Source organism: Sarcophilus harrisii, chromosome 2, assembly GCF_902635505.1.
Source record: "Sarcophilus harrisii chromosome 2, mSarHar1.11, whole genome shotgun sequence".
Lineage (NCBI taxonomy): Eukaryota > Metazoa > Chordata > Mammalia > Dasyuromorphia > Dasyuridae > Sarcophilus > Sarcophilus harrisii.
Genome location: NC_045427.1, coordinates 114,667,605 through 114,689,166, shown reverse-complemented (window position 1 = coordinate 114,689,166; position 21,562 = coordinate 114,667,605). Strand labels below are relative to the sequence as shown.

The following is a 21,562-nucleotide window of genomic DNA, read 5'->3' as shown; positions in this document are numbered from 1 at the left end:
TGCTGTCTATTGACTTTTTGTAGACATTTAATTCCATTTCTTTCCCTAGATTTTGAAGAAATCATGCATTGAAATTTTGGCAGCTGAACCTTCAAGTATATGTGCAGGAGGTAAGTTGAAAACAATCTGCTATCTGGTCTTATACAATTTCCTTAATAGGATGTTAAATTAGATAACTGTATTCTTTAGATTCATTGGCCATGATTGGCTTAAATCCTTATTATTAAAAAAACACCAAACATTAATATTCAGACAATCTAAGAATTGTACCATGTGTATTTTGCTAATATATTTTAGTATTAAGAAGGAACTCCAATGCTATCAAAAGCTATCTAAAACTGGCAATGTGAACATGCCAAAAGCTGCCAAAAACACTGGGGAATAAATTCAACTGGAGGTTGTAGCAAAGAGGCTGATCAGAGATCCTTCATCAGTTGATGAGTTCCCCATTTTACTTGATAAAATTGCAGAGTTTCAGTCTTTAAGTGGGCCATTTGTGATTTTTAAGGGTGTTAGACTTTGGGTCTTCTCATTTGCATGGAAAGATCAGAAAATAATTGAGTTGTACACTTAGCAGAGAACAGGTCTAGAGAGTCTGACAGAATAGGGTGCTTCCCTAAGACATTGTACCCTTTAATGATGAATGGTAGAACATCCAAGAGGACAACAAAGGCCTTGGAGTAAGTGTGAGCTGTCCATTCATACCTGTTTCTCATGCGTGAGACTCTAGGAGGCAATCTTCGTCTTTGCTCACTCTTCTCATTGTTGGTATGTGTTCATGGGAGAGTATATCTTAAATTTATTAGGGAGGAGGAGTATTTTATTATACATGTGCAAACAATAGGTACTATATGAATGCTGTGTTAAATAAATAAATGAATGAAAAATTCATAAAATCATAGATGTAGAGCTATTTAGTCCAACTTCCTCATCTTACAAGAAGGAAACTGAGATTCAGAGAGAGATTAAGTGATTTGTTCAAGATTTCAATAAATGTGTGAAAGGATGTCAAAGTCTTTCATAAAAACCTACTATGTATTTGCTAATATTAATAACTAATCAATAAATATACATTTATTAAGTGCCTGCTACATAACAGGCACTGTATTAAGGCAAGAGAAGAGTCAAAGATAGTTCCTGCCCTAAAAGAGATTATAATCTAGTAAAAATGAAATTTATTTTCCTATTTTATACATTGAATCTTAGTTGAGATTTCCTCAGTCAATATTTTTGTATGCCTTATTCAATCTGTCATTTCCCAACTTATAAATTAATAAGATTGAATACTGTATGTATAATTATGTTCACATAGTTCAGTTAAAGTACAATTACATATTTATCAGTTTATTTTATTTTTAATTTATGGAAAAACAAGCATTTCTATAACATGGTATAAAGATAAGATGATCATATAAAACTGCAAATCCTTTATGTACAGCTTGCTATTCATTTTAAATATGTAATAAAGTTAGCATCTAAATTTCTTTTTGTTGTTGTTTTTTTAATCTACTTTGAATCTTCTAATTTTGAGTCAGATATTTTTATTTGTCAGTTTTGTTTTTGGTTTTTACTAACCAGAGCAAGATTTTGCTATGTTTGCAGTGAAGAAAAAAAGGCAATATGGTAGAATGATTAGAGAGCTGGTCTTGAAGCCATGAAATTCTGTATTCAAGTTTTGCCTCCTACATACACTGTCTGTGTTACTCTTTTAATATATACTCTCTGAAGTTCTTAAGTAGCTCTTTAAGATACTAAGTTGGTGCTCACCTAGTCTGGTAAAAGGAGTTTCCTCAACTGAAAATTCTCTATACTGATGAAAACCCAGATTCAGTCCTAATCATTAAAATCAATAAAAATTAAAATAAAAACTGATGAAAATTTTAGCTAAGTCAGATTTCCTTCCAGGATTGATATCTAGAAATGGTAAGGAAATTCCCAAAGATTTCTGTCATTTTTGAAAAGTTAAAAATAGGAAGAACACTGGTATATTTTCAGATCTTAATTAAGAACATTATCCTCTCTTGATTATCTCTTCTTGATTTTCCCACCTCGAAGGAAACAAAAATGAAAACTAAATTTTATTATTTCATTTATTGATAGAAAACATACCATAGATGGACCTCAGTGCTCATCATGAGTTGTTGTTTTTTCCCCACCCTTTCAGACCCACAAACCTTCTACGCTTTCTCATTTTATCCATGTCTTTCCACAAATTCCTCACAAAAGGATTTAAAGCAAAGTAGAATAGTAGATAGAAGATTATATATGGCATCAAGAAGACCTATGCTTAAATCTTACCTCACATACTGACATGACCCTGTGCAAGTCACTTGAATGCACTAATGCCTCAATTTCCTCATTTGTAAAATGAAGGGATTGAACTCAATGGTCATGTAATAAATATATTACTAAACTGTGATGGGAGAGATTACCATGAAGGCACATCCTTCAATAATCCAGAGTTACTTCCCTATTGTGATGAGCATCAGAAGACTTTAATGGAAGAATAAGAAACATACAAATTATGACTGAAGTAATACATGATTTCTAGTCAAAGTTAATTTCGAAATGAATTCTCTCTCTTTATAGATGAGATGGAGGAGGTTCCTTTGAGATTTCATCTCAATTTGGGGTAATGGCTTTTAGAATAATAGGAAGAGCCAGATGAAGTAAAGTCTCCTTATTAAACAACAAAATACATAATATTCAGTGATTATTTATTCAAAAGAATATGCTAAGTACCAGAAGAATAAAAGTGGTTCTCAGAATTATGAACAAGTAGATCATTAAAGTCCAGCCTTCAGAGACAGTTATTATTCCTACAGGGTGGCTCCAGTATATGATTTTCATGGCTTATTATACATGGTGAATTCTGGTTAACATAGAACTGCCAAATAAACTTAGCCCAATTTAACAGTTTTTAAGGAATTACAATACTACTGTGGGAAATTAATCAGAAGAGTCCTTGTAATTAATGTAATGAGCTTGCAGAGTAGAAATTCTTTAGTTGGGACTTAATTGGGAAGATAATTTTGGGATAACATGTAAAAAGCTGAGTGCTGTTATTAAAATGTATTCATAGAAAACATACTTAGATGGACCTGGGAGCTTTAAAATGCTTTGCAAAACTAAAAGCATTTTATAAATGCTAATATAATATAATATAAAATATAAATAATAATATAAATGATGATAATGATGATGACAGCGATGATATCTCTTTAGAGGTTAGCATACACCACAGCACTTAGTTCACAAAGCTAGAGATGTTTGATTAGAATCAGTGTCTGAGGCTGCTGCTAAGAAGAAATGGCAACTGTTTGCATCTCCTAGAAGATGGGCTTCACTGATAAGGATTTCTTTAAAAATGAATATGTTGGTTTAAAGTCTTGGGAAAGTGGATTCTAGTTGGAGGAGCTCTTTTCACTGGCCTATAAAAAAAAATTTAATTAAGGTATTTAGGGATTTTTTTTCACCTTTTTTTCTGACTTTCTTCTGGAATGGCCCCGAAGAATAGTGTGGGGTGGAGTGTGTGTGTGTGTGTGTGTGTGTGTGTGTGTGTGTGTATGTGTGTGAAAGAGACAGAGACAGAGGACAGAGACACAGAAAGAGACAAAGAGAGAGACACAGAGATAGAGAGACAGAGACAGAAACAAAAAGAGAGAGGGAGAGAGAGAGGGAGAGAGAGAGAAACAGAGACAGACAGACATAGACAGAGATATAGAGACAGAGACAGAGACAGACAGACAGAGAGAGAGAGACAGAGAGAGCAGGAGAAAGATAGAGAGACAGAGACAGACAAAGAGACAGAGACAGAGAGAGAGAAAGAAAGAGAGAGTGAGAAAGAAAGAGGAGAGAGAGAGAGAGAAAGAGAGAGAGAGAAAGAGGAGAGAGAGAGAAGAGAGAGAGGGGGGGAGAAGGAGGGAAGGAAGGAGAGGGAGAGAAAATAAGAGGGGAGTCATTCTTCTGCTATTACTTCTATGGTAAGTTACATGTGTTTACTTGTGTCCCAGGCCCCATGGGTAAACACATGTATCTCACCATGTAACTTCTGAAAGGCAGCTGTCAAGTTTTACTCATAGGGTAGAGCATATGATTGAAAAACCTCCCTTCCCAACCCATTCACATTTACACACAGACACAGGAAGAAAAACACCCCCATATCCTAGAAATTACCTTCATGCTGGAGCTTCAGGCAGGTGGCAGATAAGTGAGGTGCCTATTTTGAGGTAGGATGCCTTCTCAGAACTTGCTAACTTAGACCATGTAGGCAGTTATTGGCTTTATGCATCCATATGTAAAGCTAGCCCTAATGACAGCTTGCTTTGCTTATTTAAACACATCTTTACCACTGCCCATTGTCAAATTATCTTGCTTCCTTACATTGCAGACATGCCTTCAAGTTCATAATCCAATAGCTTGCAGATTCCTCTTGGTAACCACTAGCACCTATACACTGTTAATTCAAGCTCTTATTCTACTTCCAGCATTGCCTTGCAGAGAAAGGCCATTTTATCTACTCTTCAGGAAATTTCTTCCTTTTCCCGGTGCATCATTTCCTCTGGTTACCAGCCAGCAAGGCCCAAACTTTAATAGTTCATAGCGTCCTAGGTAAGTGTTCAGGAAGAATACCAAACTATGCAAGAAAAATGAATGAATCAAGACCAAAACCTACCATCTGCTTTCCATTTGGGAGCTTGGTTCTTCAGATATAAAAGCAAGCTATAATTAGCTCCTCACATGTTCTGTTTAACAATCATCCTGTTAGTCACTTGTTGTTGAGTTTCCTCTTCTTTGTCATAAGTCTAAGTGATTAGCACAAATAGAAGATTGATTCTTTCTCTACCCAATAGGGACTTAGACACATAAATCACAGATATGCACTCATCTCCCAATCATGGAAGGTTGGTTTTCATTATCATTGTTCTTTACAGTTCTCATATCTGACAGCTGATCTAAATTAATGATTTTTGTCTTTGTAACTCCCTTTTTACCCATTTTAAAATGCTTCTATTTGTGAGGGGTAGAAGTTGTAAAGGAGGAAGTGCCAGTAAGTCTTGGAAGAATAAATCCCATATCCAGAAGGAAAAGATTCTGGAAGATTAAATAAAATGTCAAGTAATATGATAAGAATGGAGAATTGTGCAATGGAGAATGCAATGAATCTGAAGTCTAAAGATATGTGTTCAAATTCCAGCTCTGTCACAAGCTGTCTATGTATGTCTAGATCACAGAACATTTTCCTCACGGTATGTGATAGGGCTGGAATGGATGGTTGCCAATTCAGTTACAACTCCTGCTCCTGTAATTTTATAATTATTTATAGTCAGTCAATAAACATATATTAAGCACCTTCTATATTCAAGGTACTAGACTAAGCATTCCATATTCACAATTCTATGGTACCACAGATTTTATTAGTATCTGATTTGACCAAGGCCAGATTAACACTGATACTTGTAGTTTTACATGTGAAATACAGCCTTTGGACTATCATGATGTATGGAAAACGGAACTCTGAACTCCTACGACTCTGATATTTCAAGAATCTGGTATTTCATTGGATGTTTTCCATCCTGATGTGTATCTCAATACCTTCACTGCTTAGTAGACAACTTAATGCTCTGATTTGGCCAAAAAACATCACTTAGTGGTCTGAGCTGTGATGAATTTCAACAGAAGATTTTTTTATGGGTACACTTATTTATTTAAATAAATCTGTCTTTTTAAAAGCAAATTGTTATAAAAAGAACTCTCTCTTTATCTCCCTTCACTTACCTCCATTTCTCAATTTACTACATTAGAACTAAGTAAACACCAGAGTAGGTCTATCCTGCATATAATTGGAAAGATAACTCAATACCCTTATTAATGTTAAGGCAGTAGATCTGTCATTTATTCATAAAAAGAATTCCCATGAAAGGAAAGTCTACATTTACCAGTTTAAACAAGTACCTTCTCTGCAAGTTATTGTCTTAAAGAACTACCTAGAATTTTAAGAGGTCAATGATTTCTCCAAGGTAACATAGCCAGTATGTGTCAGAGGAAGAATTTGAATCCAGGTCTTCTTGACTTTAAGGTCAGTTTTCTATCAACTGGTGCCAAATAAATATGACTCCTTTGTTCCATTTTTGCTTGTCTGTTTATCATTTTATTTCAAGATTAATATGTTTCTGAAATATGATCAGGGCTGCCAAAATTGAAATATCACCAGAGCCGCCAAAACAGATGTTTATATTTTGATCTGCTTGAAAACCCCTGACATGATTGGTAAAGCCAGTGCATTCGGAGGAAGAACTTCTGTTTCTGCCTTTGTGTATCTTATAATGCAATATTTATATAGACATTTTATGATCCAGGAATTTAAGATGTTCCATAGTTTTCATATGACAAAGTTCTATACTCTATCCTCCATAAGTCACCAACACAAGACACAGCCTATAAAGTAAGACTACTTTATAGGATATTCTGCAATTGATATGATAAGGATGGAGCATGATGTTATTGAATAGGATTTGGAAGTTAGCCTGGATTCCAAGATGAATGTGTTCCCCTCACAGTCTAGTGCCACGGTCTTTGGGGAAATGAGATAAATGGTCTGATCGTAGACCAGTGGGGGGAAAAGAATCTCTGAATCAGCAAAAATAACACATGCAATCTACATTTTAAAAGGTAGATTGCAAGCTTAGCAACAAAAACTAGTTCTTCTCTGACATGTGGCTCTTGTATATCTTTGGTATTCAAAATGGAGATCAAAATATATAATGCCAATTTTAACTAAATAGACATACGTGGAAATAACGTGGAAATTTATGAGGTTGGTTTGGGAAAAGAAAAAAAAAAAAAAAGAAAAACTTGCTTTGGAGTTAGAACACTTGAAGTTTAAATCCCAGAACTGGTACATAGAACTCTGCTTAGTTTATTGCCTCTTATTGCCTAATAGTTTGAAGAGGAAGAATATAGCTAAGCTCTTGCTTTTCTGTATTATTATTAAAGATTTTATTGGTACTTGCTATTTTTGATACCAGAGGTACTTTCCTAATAAATGGTTATGTCCCATCTATTTTCATCCTTAATCCCCCTTGTTACAAACAGAAGTTATTAAATAAGACAAACATACATAGAAAAGAGATCTGACAGAATATAACTTTAGAGTTAGCTGCCTTTTCAAACTTTTTGTTCTGTATACCTAATTTTAGTAATTGTGTACATTTGTCAGTTAGTTCTGATTATTTTTACCTATATAAAGTCTACAAGTTTTCTCATAGTCTCTGAATTGTTCATCTTTGTCCTTTGATGGTGAAATAATATTTCATCAAATTAATATTTGTTACAATAATTTCCTTAACTATAGATACCTCATTTCTTTCATTGGCTTTTTTTGCTACCACAAAAGTTTGGCTCTGTTTGTCGAACCAGATTTCCACTTTAATTACATCTAGAGGCAAAAAATAAAGGTAGTTCTTTCAGTTATTTTCAAAAACCTTAAATATGCTTAGAGAGATGGCACAGTGGATAGAGCCTGGGTCTGGAATCAGGAGGACTCATTTTCCTGAATTCAGTTCTGGCTTTGGACACTTACTAGTTGTGTGACCCTGAACAAGTCACTTCAGTCCCTTTGTCTCAGTTTCCTCATATGTCAAATGAGCTGGAGAAGTAAATAGCAAATTATTTCAGCATCATTCCCAAGAAAACTGCAGATGAGGTCACAAAGAGTCAGACATGGCTGAAATGATTAAACAACAACAACATGGGACAAAAATAAATGTAGTTATATCAATTTATTTTTAAAAAATTAAATTTACCCAGGGACTATACTAGGAGTCCTAACATTTGCCACAAGAGAATAGAACAGATTTTTTTTTGAGCTGTAAAAGCATTTGGGGATCATCTAATCCAAACCACTACTGAAAGTTAAAGAGATGAGTCCAGAAAATTTTGTAAATTGCCCAACAACTTCCAATTGACGTTGTTGAGAAGTCAAGCTTCTTTTTTATCAGTAGTATGCCAAGCTGTATATTCCCCCCAAATCTAACTTTCACATAAATAATAAAACTGAGAAAGATAAATATAGAGAATTAACTGGCCATATGTTGCCAGAAAACTTGTTCTAATATCTCTACACAGAAATACCAATTAGTAATTGCAATAGCTGAGATATTGTTTCCAATCTTGTTGTATGGTCATTTGTTAGCTCAAGAAGGATTTTATTCTTCATTAATTTATTCATCCATCCATTTATTCATTGTTTCAACAAGCATATGAGAGGAAGTATGTCCTAGTAGAAAGAAAAATAGATTTGGAATCAGAGAATCTGGATTAGAATTTCTACTTTTGTTATTTATTATCTATGTCACCTTAAAAAATAATTTAATCTTTCTGGCCTCATATATAAGATAAGGAAGGGGAACTTAATTGTTTGTTTAGATTCCTATTATTAGTTCCAAGTCCTATGATTTATAGTATTACGCTTTATGACTATTGTTAACACTGAGTGAAACAGAATGTGTATCGGGAATTGCAATATCACTGAACTTTTGAAAATAAAACATTAATAAAGGTCTTAATAAAAGCCTTCAACCCATAATAGAGCTTTAAATTCAAAGGGCAACTAAAAGGGAATTATCCCAAATTTGGAAAAATTATTTAATAAATTCATTAATTCTAGATGACTTTTATTTTTACAAATAATTATTGTTCTGTCAAAATTTGCTAGAGTACAAAGTAAAGACTTCTTATTTTACAAGAAGTATAAATTTTATACTAAGTATTTATAATATGAGATATATTTTAATATAAATGTACTTACGTTTATATATTATATACTATTATATTTAAGATACAACATAAAATAGTTTTAATATTATTTACTCTATTTATACTTTTAATTCTGTAAGTATAAAGTTTGTCTTTACTGAGTGTGGAAAGCAAAAGGGGTAAGATATATCTTAGAAAAGCTACATAAATAGGAGACTAAATGCCCATGTTTGATCGTTAGAAATATCTTGTCCTATTGCTTGCTTAGCCTGCTCATTATGATGATAAATAAGCTAAATAAATGTACATATTGACTATATATCCAGCATGGTCTCAGGTGCTATGGGAGAGAGAAGAGAGACAGTTCCCATGAAATGTAGGGAATAGCTTGGCCATATGAGACACAATTAAAATTAATACAAGATAATACATAATTAACTGTGCTTAGCACCTTGGACTTGATTTTAATTTCTGGTTTTATCTATGTGACTTGGGGCAGGTCTCTAGGCCTAATTCCTTTTCCATACCATGAATGTGTTGACCAAGTTGCTTCTTGACTTACTCACTTGATTAACTCTTTAAGTCCTTGGGTTCAGGATTCATCAGGAATTTTACAGTTAGCATGCTACAATTACCATTACTAAGATTATTAAAGATATTGGGATGTTAGCAGGTAAAGGTACACAATGAAAATCAGACTCAGCCTCCCATGCTTAATAATTCCTCGTGCAGATGTATCTTTGGTCCTGATAGCAATAATCTATAATCTCATCAAGTTAGGAGAGATATTACTCCTGCCTTTCAATTATTTTGATCAGCACTAAAGTTTTGAGTACCATGGAGCCAAATAATATCATAAAGACAATCAAGCTATGTCTCTTAAGTACCTTTTCAGTCTGGCAATGTTGCTTATTACAAGTCCTAGAGATCCCATTTCATCTGTTATAACCTCGTTTCCTATATAGTTAAATTTTTACTGTTCCATAGCCACATAGATACTTTCTATCTGTGCAATAATGACTTTGTCCATCTTTGTAAGCTAAAAGAAGACATTGATCAATATTCCATAAACCACCCCTTGATCCTTCTTGTAGATGCCCATTTCTCTGACCAGTGACAACTATAATAAAGCTACAGTATGTTGTGTCCCTGCCTCAAGGCACAAAAAATGCATCAATAGACCATGGTTTTAGTTATTAAAATTCCTATAATTGTAAGTTTTGAAAAATAAATTTGTCAGTAAGTTTCAATCAACATATAGTCTTATCATATGATCTTACATATGATATGAAGGAAAATCAGTTTTAGATCTTTACTATGATCGCTGAATAGAGGCTCGCTACCTTGTTTTATATTTTCTGCACTATATTTCTTTACTTTGATTTCTTTCTGTTGCTAATATGAAAACATCTTTCTTCATTGACTTAGGTACATATATGTCCTTTGAAAATAGCATTTTCTCCAGTACCCACCAATTCTGGAAACCAATGTGAGCTATACTGTTGATCTGGGACTGAAAGCTGCCAAGTATTTCAGATATAAGATTTGCAACTTCTAAACAATATCTATGGCTATTTCAATTCAGCCACCTCTACTCTTAGGAACAATCTTTTAACCATTTCATGTGATCTCAAAGCTATCAAATTATGTTAGGGGATAGGAATAATAGGCTCTTGGGCAATTGAAAACTCATGACCTCATGAGACATCAAAAAACAATGACAAAAATCAAAAGAATTAAAAATAGGAAAAAAATGTGAAATATCTCATTGGAAAAACAACTTACTTGGAAAATAGATTGAAGAGAAATAATTTAATGATTGTTAGACTATATGATGGCCATGAAAAAAAAAAAAGAAAATCTAGACAATATTTTAAGAAATTATCAAAAAAAAATTCCTGATAAACTAGAACCAAAGGATAAAGGAAACATTGAAAGAATACACCAATCACCTTTTAAAAGAATTCTCACACTCTCCTTTGACTATTATAGCCAGATTTCAGAACTCCTAGATCAAGGAAAGAATATTGCAAGAAAGTAGAAACAATTCAGGCATAGTCAGGTTCATACAAGATCTAGGAGCTTCCACTTTAAAGGATGATAAGATTTGGAAAGTGATATTCTAGAAGATAAAGGATCTAGGTTTACAAATACAGCAAAACTTAATATAAGCCTTTGGAGGAAAATGGATATTTAATGAAACAGAGGACTTCCAGGCATTGTTGATGAAAAGGACAGAGCTGAACAGACAATTTGATGTTGAAATACCAGACTCAAGAGAAGCATAAGAAGTAAACATGAAAGAAAAACCTTAAGGGATTCAATAAGTTAAAGCTATTAACATTACTACATGGAAGATCATACTTGTAACTCCTAAAAACTTTATCATTATTTGGGCAATTAGAATACACAGGTGTGAAATAACTACAATGGGATAATATTTTTTAAAAGGAAGGGGTAAGAAAAAGGGATTCACTATGAAAAGGGGAAAGGGAGAGGAAGAAAGGGAAAATTTCCTCACATAAAAGAGATGTAAAAGAAAAAGGTTTTATAATGGCAGAGGAAATGATGGGGGAGGGAGCAACACTTGAACCTTACTCTCATCAGAACTGACTCCAAGAGGGAATAGCATACATATTCTGTTAAGTACAGAAATCTATCTTACCCTACAGGGAAATAGGATAGAAAGAGGATAAGAAAAGATGGGTGTGGGATGGAAATGGGTTGCTGATAAAAGGGAAAGCAGATTAAAGAAGGCAGTGGTCAGAAGCAGACCAGGTTTTTGAAAAGGAATAGGGTGGGGGAAGCTAGATAGTGCAGTAGACAGAGCACCAACCTTGGAGTTCGGAGGACCTGAGTTTAAATCCAGTTTTAGACATTTAATGCTTATTAGTTGTGTGACCTGGGCAAGTCACTTAAACCCAATTGCCTTGCAAAGAAAGAGGAGGATAAAGTAAAATAGGGAGAGAAAGAGAAGAATAAACAGAGAGAAAATAGTATGGAGGAAAATGCAGTTGGTAATCATAACTGTGGATGTGAATTAGATAAATTCATCTATAAAGTGAAAGCAGTTAGAAAAATGGATTAAAATCAAGAATTCAACAATATGTTGTTTACAAAAAAATAGACCACTTGAATGAGAGACAAACACAGAGTAAAAAGAGCTAGATCAGAATCTGTTATACTTAAGGTAAAATTTAAAAAAAAAAAAAAAACAATTAAGATCTTAGTAAAAGCAAAAAAAAGAGAGAATTATTTAAAAGAGATAAGCAGGAAAACTACATTTTGCTAAAAGCAAAAATAAAAAAGTACCATAGACAATGAAGTAGTATCTATACTATACATAGGTACGAATTGGCATAGCAACAAAATTCCTAAAGAACACTGATCCTGGAGACAGAAGAACCTATGTTCAAATCGAACCTCAGACACTTGATACTTATTAGTTGTGTGACCTTAGACAAGTCACTTAATCCTGATTGCCTTGCCAAAAAAAAAAAAAATCACTAGAAAAAATAGGAAAAAAATGATGAGTAGGGTCTATCTAAAACCATAAACGTGCCATATTTGTATTGGGGATAAACTAGAGGTCTTCCCAATAAAATTAGGGATAAAGCAAGGATGCCTATTATCACTACTATCATTTGATATTGTACCAGAAATGCTAGCTATAGCAGTAAGATCAAAAAAGAAATTGAAGAAATTGGAATAACCAGGGAAGAAATAAAATTATTCTTTGCAAATGATATTATGGTATACTTAAAGAATTCTAGAACACTGACTGAAAAAACTGGTTGAAAACATAACTTCAGTAAATTTACAGGATATAAAGGAAATCCATATAAAATATCAGCATTCCCACATATTACCAACACAGGATATAAAGGAAATCCATATAAAATATCAGCATTCCCACATATTACCAACAGGGTCCAAAAGGAAGAGATAGAAAGAAAAAAATTTATTTAAAATAACTGTAAACAATATAAAATACTTGGGAATCTACCTACCAGGACAAACAATACACTTTTCCTATTAATAAAGTTAGATCTAAACAAATAAAGACATATTAATTACTCATGGATAGGTTGAACCAATATAATAAAAACAAAAATTCTACCTAACTGAGTTTTCCCTTTCAGTTCTATGTCAACCAAAGTACCAAAATTTAAGTTTAATTTTTATTATTTTTCATCATTTTCATCATTTTTTTCAAGATACACAAAAACAAACCAAGCACTAGTTTTTAGTGTTTGTTGGTTTCTGAGGTACATTTCTTACTTTGAAAATGTATCAGTTTGGGGCAGCTAAGTGGTGCAGTGAAGAGAGTACAGCCCTGAAGTCAGAAGGACCTGAGTTCAAATCTGGTCTCAGACACTTAAGACTTCTAGCTGTGTGACCCTGGGCAAGTCACTTAACCCCAATTGCCTCAACAAAAAAAAAGAAAAAGAAAAGAAAATGTATCAGTTGACCAATATAAGCCAGCAGGACCAGGGACCTTGTGCCTTTCATGGGGACCCATCTTTTATGGAAATTCGGTAAAATATTTATCTCACTGAGACCTGGCCTGGCCCTCTCTTAAATGTACCACTTCCACTTCACTGTAGAGGATTTTTGTTTATGTCCTATCTTTTTTGGAATTGACTTGTATAACTTTCCCTAAAATAGGGATTTCAGGTTAGATAACAACTAAATACGTTTTTCAAAGACTTTTCCATGTTGTTGCTGAGTTAACTTTCCTATGATAACTAAGGCCCAGTAACATGCCTGATCTACTATGACTTCTGCATAGGGTATTTGTTGAGCTGCTGCTTTCCAAGGTCAGATGCTTTTTTGTTTATCTTGCTGATCTGTTGATGAAATAGGCCATTGGCTAACTTTACTTATTAGTAAGGGGAGAGAGGTTAACATTCTTCAAATGGTAGAACAGGAGTGTGCTGGTAAATGACTCTATTATCTCCAGAATCATGGGCCTAAGTGGGTTATAAAAGAAAGCATCAGCCTTTATGATTTAAAGATTCTTCTAGCCATGCAAAGTGCTAGTTTACCTAGGAATTCTATCTCCTCTTATCATTTTATAACTTTATTTTCTACATTGTTCAATTTCTACCACTCCATAGCTCTAATGATTTAATTCTATCTCTGTAATTAGGACTTAGATGCTTTTGTAATCTGGGTTAGTGGGAGAGCAAAGCCAGATCCTACAATCGATTGAAAGCCTAGTGAATAGGTTACCTAAGGCTGACAGGCAAGTGATTTTGCCATTGAGATCATAAAAAAGCGTCAGGGGCAGGATTTTAAAGCCAGGTCTTCCTGAGCAACAATCTTTTCCAGTGCAACAATCCTTCACACCACACCCTGCCTAGATACATGAAAGATTAAAGGCTGGGAAATTATGGTATTTGTTTTCTAACCCAAAATAACTTTCTGATTATTTTGGCAAAGCTATAGGAAAGATATAAGAAAAATCTGGCATACTTTGATGCATTTTAAGACAAGGTGCCAAAAAGTGCTTAATTTTTCTGATATTCAATAACTTATCTTAGCAATAATGATTTTCCTTTCAGAATCATTTCAAGTTGTTGTGAGAGGAAATGGATTTCGTCACGCCCGCAATGTGGACAGAGTACTCTGCAGCTTCAAGATCAATGATTCAGTCACGCTCAGTAAGTCATACAGCCACTTCTCATTTTCTATTAGAATTTTATGTGAAAGAAGCACATTATTTTCTCACCATTCCTAAACACAGACAGATAAGAATCTGTCATTAAAGGCCTCTGGAAGAAACTCTTGGGAGTTTGAGCAGCAGTTTATTTCATGTAACATTGAATTATTTCTCTGCAATGTTTAATTTGAATGGGCTGGATGTTACAGAAGTTTGAATTTCCTCTTTTCACTGTATAGTTTAATTCAACAAATATTTGTTGAATGCCTTATTGAATATACAAACTTTGTATGTTTAGCACTGAGACAACAGTCTCAGTGGACTCAGAGTGGAACTTTCAAGAAACATGGCATGCAAACGGGCAAGTATGATGCAAAAATTTCCAAGCCAAGTGCTTTACAAATGATGAGATGAAGAATCCATTTTCGGCCAAGGGGATCATAGAAGGCAAAAATATTGAGACTCTTGAAAGGTGATATTGAAAATGAATTAGTTTGCTATTTCTAAATATACTTGAGAACCAAGCTGTTGACCTGATGTATGCATGCTTCTAAAAATAAACCTATTTCTCTATTTCAGCTCTTAGATGGAATTAATTTCTCCTAGCCAAAAAATTCTCAGTTTTTTTAACATCATGTGTCATCAGTTTAAAAAACTGACTATATATCCCCATATGTATTTATTTATAAATTATATACTCATACAAATGTATCAATAATTTTGTATACTATAAAACTTACACAAAATAAACTTTGTAAAAGAATCAAATAAAGATAAAATAATATTTTATCTTAGAGTAAGTAGGCTCCATTAGAGTTTATGGTGTAGAGTAGTGACATAGTTAGATAAGTTTTTTTTAATTACTTTAGCAGTATTATGGGGGATGGATCAGAAAGAGTAATGACTTGAGGCCAAGAAACCATTTAGGATTTTATTGTAGTAGTCAAAGAAAGAAGCCATGAGGATCTGAATAATGATGGTAACTGTGGAAAAAGAGGGAAGAGAATATGTATGAGAGAAGGAGGAAGAAAAGACAAGAATTGGCATCTTATTGAATTACTTAGAGAGAAGAAATTGAGGTGCCAAGGACAATACCAAAATTGTAAACTAGATGACTAGAAGATTGGTGGTACTTTCAAGAAAAAAAGAGAAGTTCAGAAAAAGGGTACATTTTGGAAAAGGGGGACTATGTTCTGCTTAAGACATAATGCAACTTAAATACTTACAGGACATTAGATTTGAAATGTTCAGTAGGTCCTTTATGATATAGGAGTAGAGTTTAGGAGAAAATTTGGGGATGGATATGTAGACCTAGGAATCATCTGAATAAAATAACTAAATTCATGGAAACCTATGAAGTTACCAAGTAAGAGAAGAGAGAGAAAGAGAGAGAGAGAGAGAGAGCGCTTTGGGGCAAATAACCAGATTGAAGATATGGTATGACGGCTAGCAAAGGATTCCGAAAAGGAACTTCTCAAGAAAACCAAGATAGTAAGAGAACAAACAAGGAACCTCTCAGAGAAGAGAGTAAGAATCCAAGAGGAGAGGGTGGTTAATATTGTGTTGAAGTTTCCAGTAGAATTAAGAAGGAGGAGGATTAAGAAAAGGCCATTGGATTTAGCAATTAAAAAATCTTTGATGACATTTGAAGAGATCATTTTCAACTGAGTTAGAAATCAAGGATAATGAAGAGGTTCAAGATCTAAGGTTGATGATACCCTCAATAGAAATAGGAAAATTCAAAAAATAGGTTGATTCGGAGAAAAAGAAAATATAATTATGAACCAATCAGAGCTACTCATCCTATGCTAGTCATTCTTTTCCACTGAAAAATGAAGTTTGAAGAGAAGGGCTTACTAATCAGCCATAGAATTCACCATTGAAGGTTATCTACAGCAGTCACTAGGTGATGAGGGATCAGGATATGAGAGGACTTTGTTGTGTCTGTGTAGCAGCTTTGTGTGTCTCTGATGGGTTAGATTAGGACCACCATGAAAGTTCCATGTCCAGCAGTCACAGGAAACCGATAATGCAAGGAAAGACATTGGAGGAGTGTAGAGTAGCAATGTAGTTGTGAGGGAGAAAAATCCACAAATAGCTGGACTGTGAGATCGTGTGATGGGATATTACTCATCTTCCCACCCACCACCTGACTGACCACATAACCCTTGATTTCATTCCATAAACTCCCAGACTGCTTTGATACCTACTTTGGAGACTACTGGATTAAGAGTCATGAAGATAAAAGCAGTTGAATATATATCATGTGACAGGTGAAGTCCCAGCACTGGCATACAAGACTCTTAATGAGCATATTCTTAATTCAAATAAATTTATGATGATTCAGAGCCATCTATGGAATTTCAAACAATGTTTTCTACTGTAGGAAATTACACAACAAGGAACCATAGTTATTCACAGCTGACATCCATCAAAAAGCCAGTCATGAATTCCATATTTGTGGAGGTGGGCAGCTACTTGATATAGTAAAAGTAAAGTGCTGGGTGTGTATTCAAAATCTGTAATCAGAAATCCAGCCTCAGACATTTAATACTATATTACCCTGGGCAAGTCACTTAACCCTATTTGCCTCAGCTTCTTTAACTGTAAAATGAGCTGGAGAAGCAAATGGCAAAAGAAACCTCAATGGAGTCACAAAGAGTCAACCATGATTGAAACTACTAAACAATAAACAAAATCTGTGGAAGTAACATAAATAGTATTATAGTTTGAATTTGAATTTTTTAACTTTTAAAATTATTTTAACAATATATTTGCTACTTCTATAGATATTGAAACTTGAGGAAACAGAAAGTGAATTTGTAGTGAGAGAGTTTTTTAAGGTAGAAAGAACAATGAATTTCAGGTGATAGATTTGACATTTATTTCTGCCATTTACTCTGTAACTTTGGACAACTATAACTCCTCTAATGACATCAAATTCTTGTTAGCAAAATAATGAAATAATCTTTAAGGTTTTTTTCTAGCTCTAAAAATTTTTTTTTGCCTTTATTACATAGGTAATTAATGGTGTAACTAGCAGTAGAACCAAAGTCACTTGACTTTACCAACTGTGGTTCAAAGAACCCAGAGCAATGAAAATGTTTTTAATAGCTTTCAAGTATTTGCCTTTAAGGATAATAAAGTAAACAATTCAATTTATCAGGTGGTGAAGGACAAGAAAATAATGACTTCAGTTTGTAGCTGGTATTCTAAGTGCATTTATAAACTTTAGAGTTGAGCATTTCCAGATTCCTAATTAGAAATAGCAACACTTTTAAACATGGGGCAGGATCTGGCTCATTGTAGAAGGGTGAGGAGTTAGTTGATAACCACTAGGGATTTTGTTGGAAACCAAAGATGCATGTGGGTTCTCATTTTTGTGGCATCCTTTGCCTAGGGAGCTGGATATATCACATCAGTCTTAAAAAATGGAAGGAGATATTGTGGAATAAACACATCTCTTATATCATCTACCATCTAAATCTACTCCACCTAAACTAAGAATGGATCAACAGTCTTCCTAGAATCTATAGAAGACTGAACGATCTTCCTTGCATCTTCTTTGCAAAAATTACAAAATACATTTTGCAAAAATATTTGTCCGTAATTATCATTACTATGAGGATGATGATGGAAACATTCTTAGAGCACATGGTAAATGTATTAAAAACTCACAAAAATACTTTTGATACATTTTTTCTGCTAGAAGTGCCTTTCTCCTCTACCAGATTACTTGTTCCTTGGGAAAGGGAAAGAGGACATAAGCATTTGTCATGTGTCAGATCTTTTATTAAGTTCTTTCAATAAATATTATCTCATTTGGCCCTCACAACATCCCTGGGAGGTAGGTACAATCATTATCCTCATCTTAGGAAAACTGAGGCAATCAAAAGTATCAGGAAGACACAGCTAATATCTAAGGCTAAATCTGAACTCAGGGCTTCCTGACTCTAGATCTCAAGTGTTCCCTTGGCTTCCTGTCTAGATCCAACTACCTACATTTGATTTCTTTACTAACTTCTTCAGGTGTACAATACTTTTTTTATTTTGTTCTATTTTGTTTCTTAAAGGGATATTCCCTTTTTTCTTAATGAATATTTTCAAACAGAACAATTTTTTGAGCAGATATGCAATTGTTTCCTTTCATGCATTCTGAATATATATCCTATGCTTAGTAACAAAAATAAACCTAATCACTGAAACATTCAATCAATTTTCTGGATTTCTGGGAATACTTGAAAACCTGCATTATATATATAAAACATTATGAAGACAACGTCATGATTGAACATGGGTTCCTCTATATAGACGTTTACTAAGTAGCTACAATGCAAAGTGTGTTGCATTGGCTAAGGTCTAGTGCATTCCCTATCTTTGCTTAAATCTCTATTTAGAAAAGTCTTCTAAATTCCAGATTCATCTTCTCAGGGCATACGTGTAGATTCTGGCATACTAGAATTGAAATAGAAAACCTGGTTTTGAATCCTGTCCTTGCTAATTACTAATTATGTGAATTTGAACAAGTCACTTTCTCTCTGTACCTCAGTTTTTTCATCTCTAAAATGAGGATATTCATAACTAGATTATTTCCTGGAATTGTTATGAACTTCAAAAAATAATATAGAGAAGTTTGATAAACCATAAGGTACACTATACAAGTCAACTTTTTCTTTTCATTCTCCCCAACTCTGAAAGTAATGGGTTTTAATGGAAAAAAGGCTGCAAGCAAGACAATTCCTGAGTTGGCATGTCAACCTATCCCTTACTACTTATGTGAGCCTAGTCAAGTCACTTATTCTCTTTGAACCTCCATTTCTTGATCTATGTAATGGTGATATTTCTTGTTCTACCTGCTTCACAGAGTAATTGTGAAAAAAATCATGAAACCTGAGATGTTATAGAATATAAAAATGCAATTTATTATTTTCCAATTTTATGAGTTATTGTTATTATTTGTTATTACTATTTTCCAGATTACAATTGTAAAATTCAGTACTTTGCCTGTCCCTTCTGTATGTATGTGTTCTTCTTCTATATAAAATTCAATAGGTCTCTTTCCCTATGAGGGAATAAGAAATGGGCAAAAGGGATTTAATCCTTAATTTTTCAGTGACATGCTAGTTATTTATAGCAGTAATATATAAAAATAGAATTCTATTGAATCAAAATATACTAGGCATTTTAAAAATTTGTTTAATTTTATTTTTATTTTTATCTTATTTATTTATTTGTTTCTATTTATATCTAAATTTATTTCATATTTTCTCCAGTTACATTTAAAACAATTTTTACATTTTTTTTAAACTTTTGAGTTTCAGATTCTCTTCCTTATCCTTACTCCCTAGCCCCCATTAAAAAAAAAAAACCACATGTGAAATTATGCAAAACATTTCCATAAAAGTCATTTTGTGAAAGAAAATATAGACCTTCCATCCTAAAAAAAAGCCCTCAGAAACAAAGTTTTAAAAGAGAGTACAAATTCAATCTATATTCACACACAATCAGTTTCTTATAAGATATGGACAGGATTTTTCATCCTAAGTCCTTCAGAATAGTTGTAGATTATTGTACTGCTGAGAATAGCAGTCATTTATAGGTGGTCATCCCAGAACATTGCTATTACTTTATATACAATACAGCACAAAACAATTTTCAATGCCGGTTATATCAATTTATATCTAATTATAAGGAAATTCCTAAGATTTTTTTTTTATATTTTATTGTATAATTTACGTATTATAATAAATGAACCAACCATTTCCCGAGGTTTGAAACATTTTTGTCAAGGAAAAATTGTCATTATAACACATTATTTTTCAGAATTGTCTTCATTTATTACTTTAAGATGATAAAGAAAACAAAAGCATTACAAGTATATGAAATAATGTTTTGATGGCCTATAATACAGTTTCTTCAGGAGACTACTCTAGGGAAATAATTCCCATTTTTTCAATCTCTCCTGAACTTCCATAATTTTTGGAGAGATTCAGTTTTAAAATTATAAGCCCTGCTGCATTTCCTCAACAATGATAAAGCCTGGGCCAACAGGGCAATTTTATTTTAATACATCTCTTTCCTCATAAAACACATTACATAGTTTGACTTACAACTCTGAATTCAAGGGTTTGTTTATTAAAAAGTGTTTTGGCTGTCAACACTGGGGAACTTTTGAGTTTGAAGGAAAAGTATTGGCTGCTATTTATTTTTCTAGGCAGCATTTGATATGATGTCCTTCTCAACTGCCTTATTATACTATGGAAGTGATCTTGGGTTCCCAAGGCAATTCTGACAGAGAGCAAGATACTGTAAGTCTAGGAAAATGGGAAACCACATGATACCATATCTTAGCTTAAGGCAGGCAAGGGAATTTATTATCACATCTAGCCAATACACATCCACTATTAGATTTTTTTTCTAGCCAAAATAACTCACAAAATTGATCTATTAAAGTAGAAGAAATGTTAAACTGATAAATATATGAGTCCTTGAAGTACAGATTAAAATATAGAACCATATATTTGTGTGTCCTCCTTTTATTCTATAATCTTTGTATTGTAGTAGGTGCTGTGAAAAGACAAAATAGACGCACCTTCAAGGTTCTTATAAGTCTAATTGGATAAACTAGGTATACTCATGGAAAACTATTAAACAAAGAACATGTTAATGATTTAAATGATAACTCTGTAATATATTTGAAAGGAATAATTAATTTTACATAATAGATTTTCAGTTTCGTGTACAATCATCTTTTTAAAAAATTATGCTATGAAGTGATTGTTTTATTCTATAAATTAAAAATTAAATCAAAATTTAAAAGGCATTATATATTGTCACAGAAATATATTATGGAGGAGAAGCTTGTTTAGTATAAGTCTGAAACCATCTTGAGACAGTTGGAGACAATGTGGCAATTGAGATGCTTAAGCATCTTCCAGTTGGGCACTTGGTGATGCCGTGGAAGATATGAGTTCATATATGACTTTAAATACTTACTAGATGTGTGATGCTGGACAAGTCACTTTACCCTGTTTGCTTCAGTTTCCTTATCTGTAAAATGAACTCGAGAAGTAAATGGCAATATTAATAATACCTACTTTTTCAGCATTGTTGTGAGGGCCAAATGAAAAATATTTTTAA

The 21,562-nt window shown here is 33.3% G+C and overlaps 1 protein-coding gene across 5 annotated transcripts in view; it reads left to right on the top strand.

Moving 5' to 3' along the window:
* The window catches only part of ANTXR1 (ANTXR cell adhesion molecule 1), a 277,518-nt gene that overhangs the window by 95,961 nt on the left and 159,995 nt on the right, over window positions 1-21,562 (top strand). For all 5 annotated transcript variants that reach the window (XM_012539935.3, XM_031950625.1, XM_031950622.1 and 2 more), the window contains exons 9-10: window positions 50-110; window positions 14,325-14,423. In XM_012539935.3, the coding sequence (XP_012395389.1) occupies window positions 50-110; window positions 14,325-14,423 (160 nt within the window). The remainder of the gene's footprint in view (window positions 1-49; window positions 111-14,324; window positions 14,424-21,562) is intronic.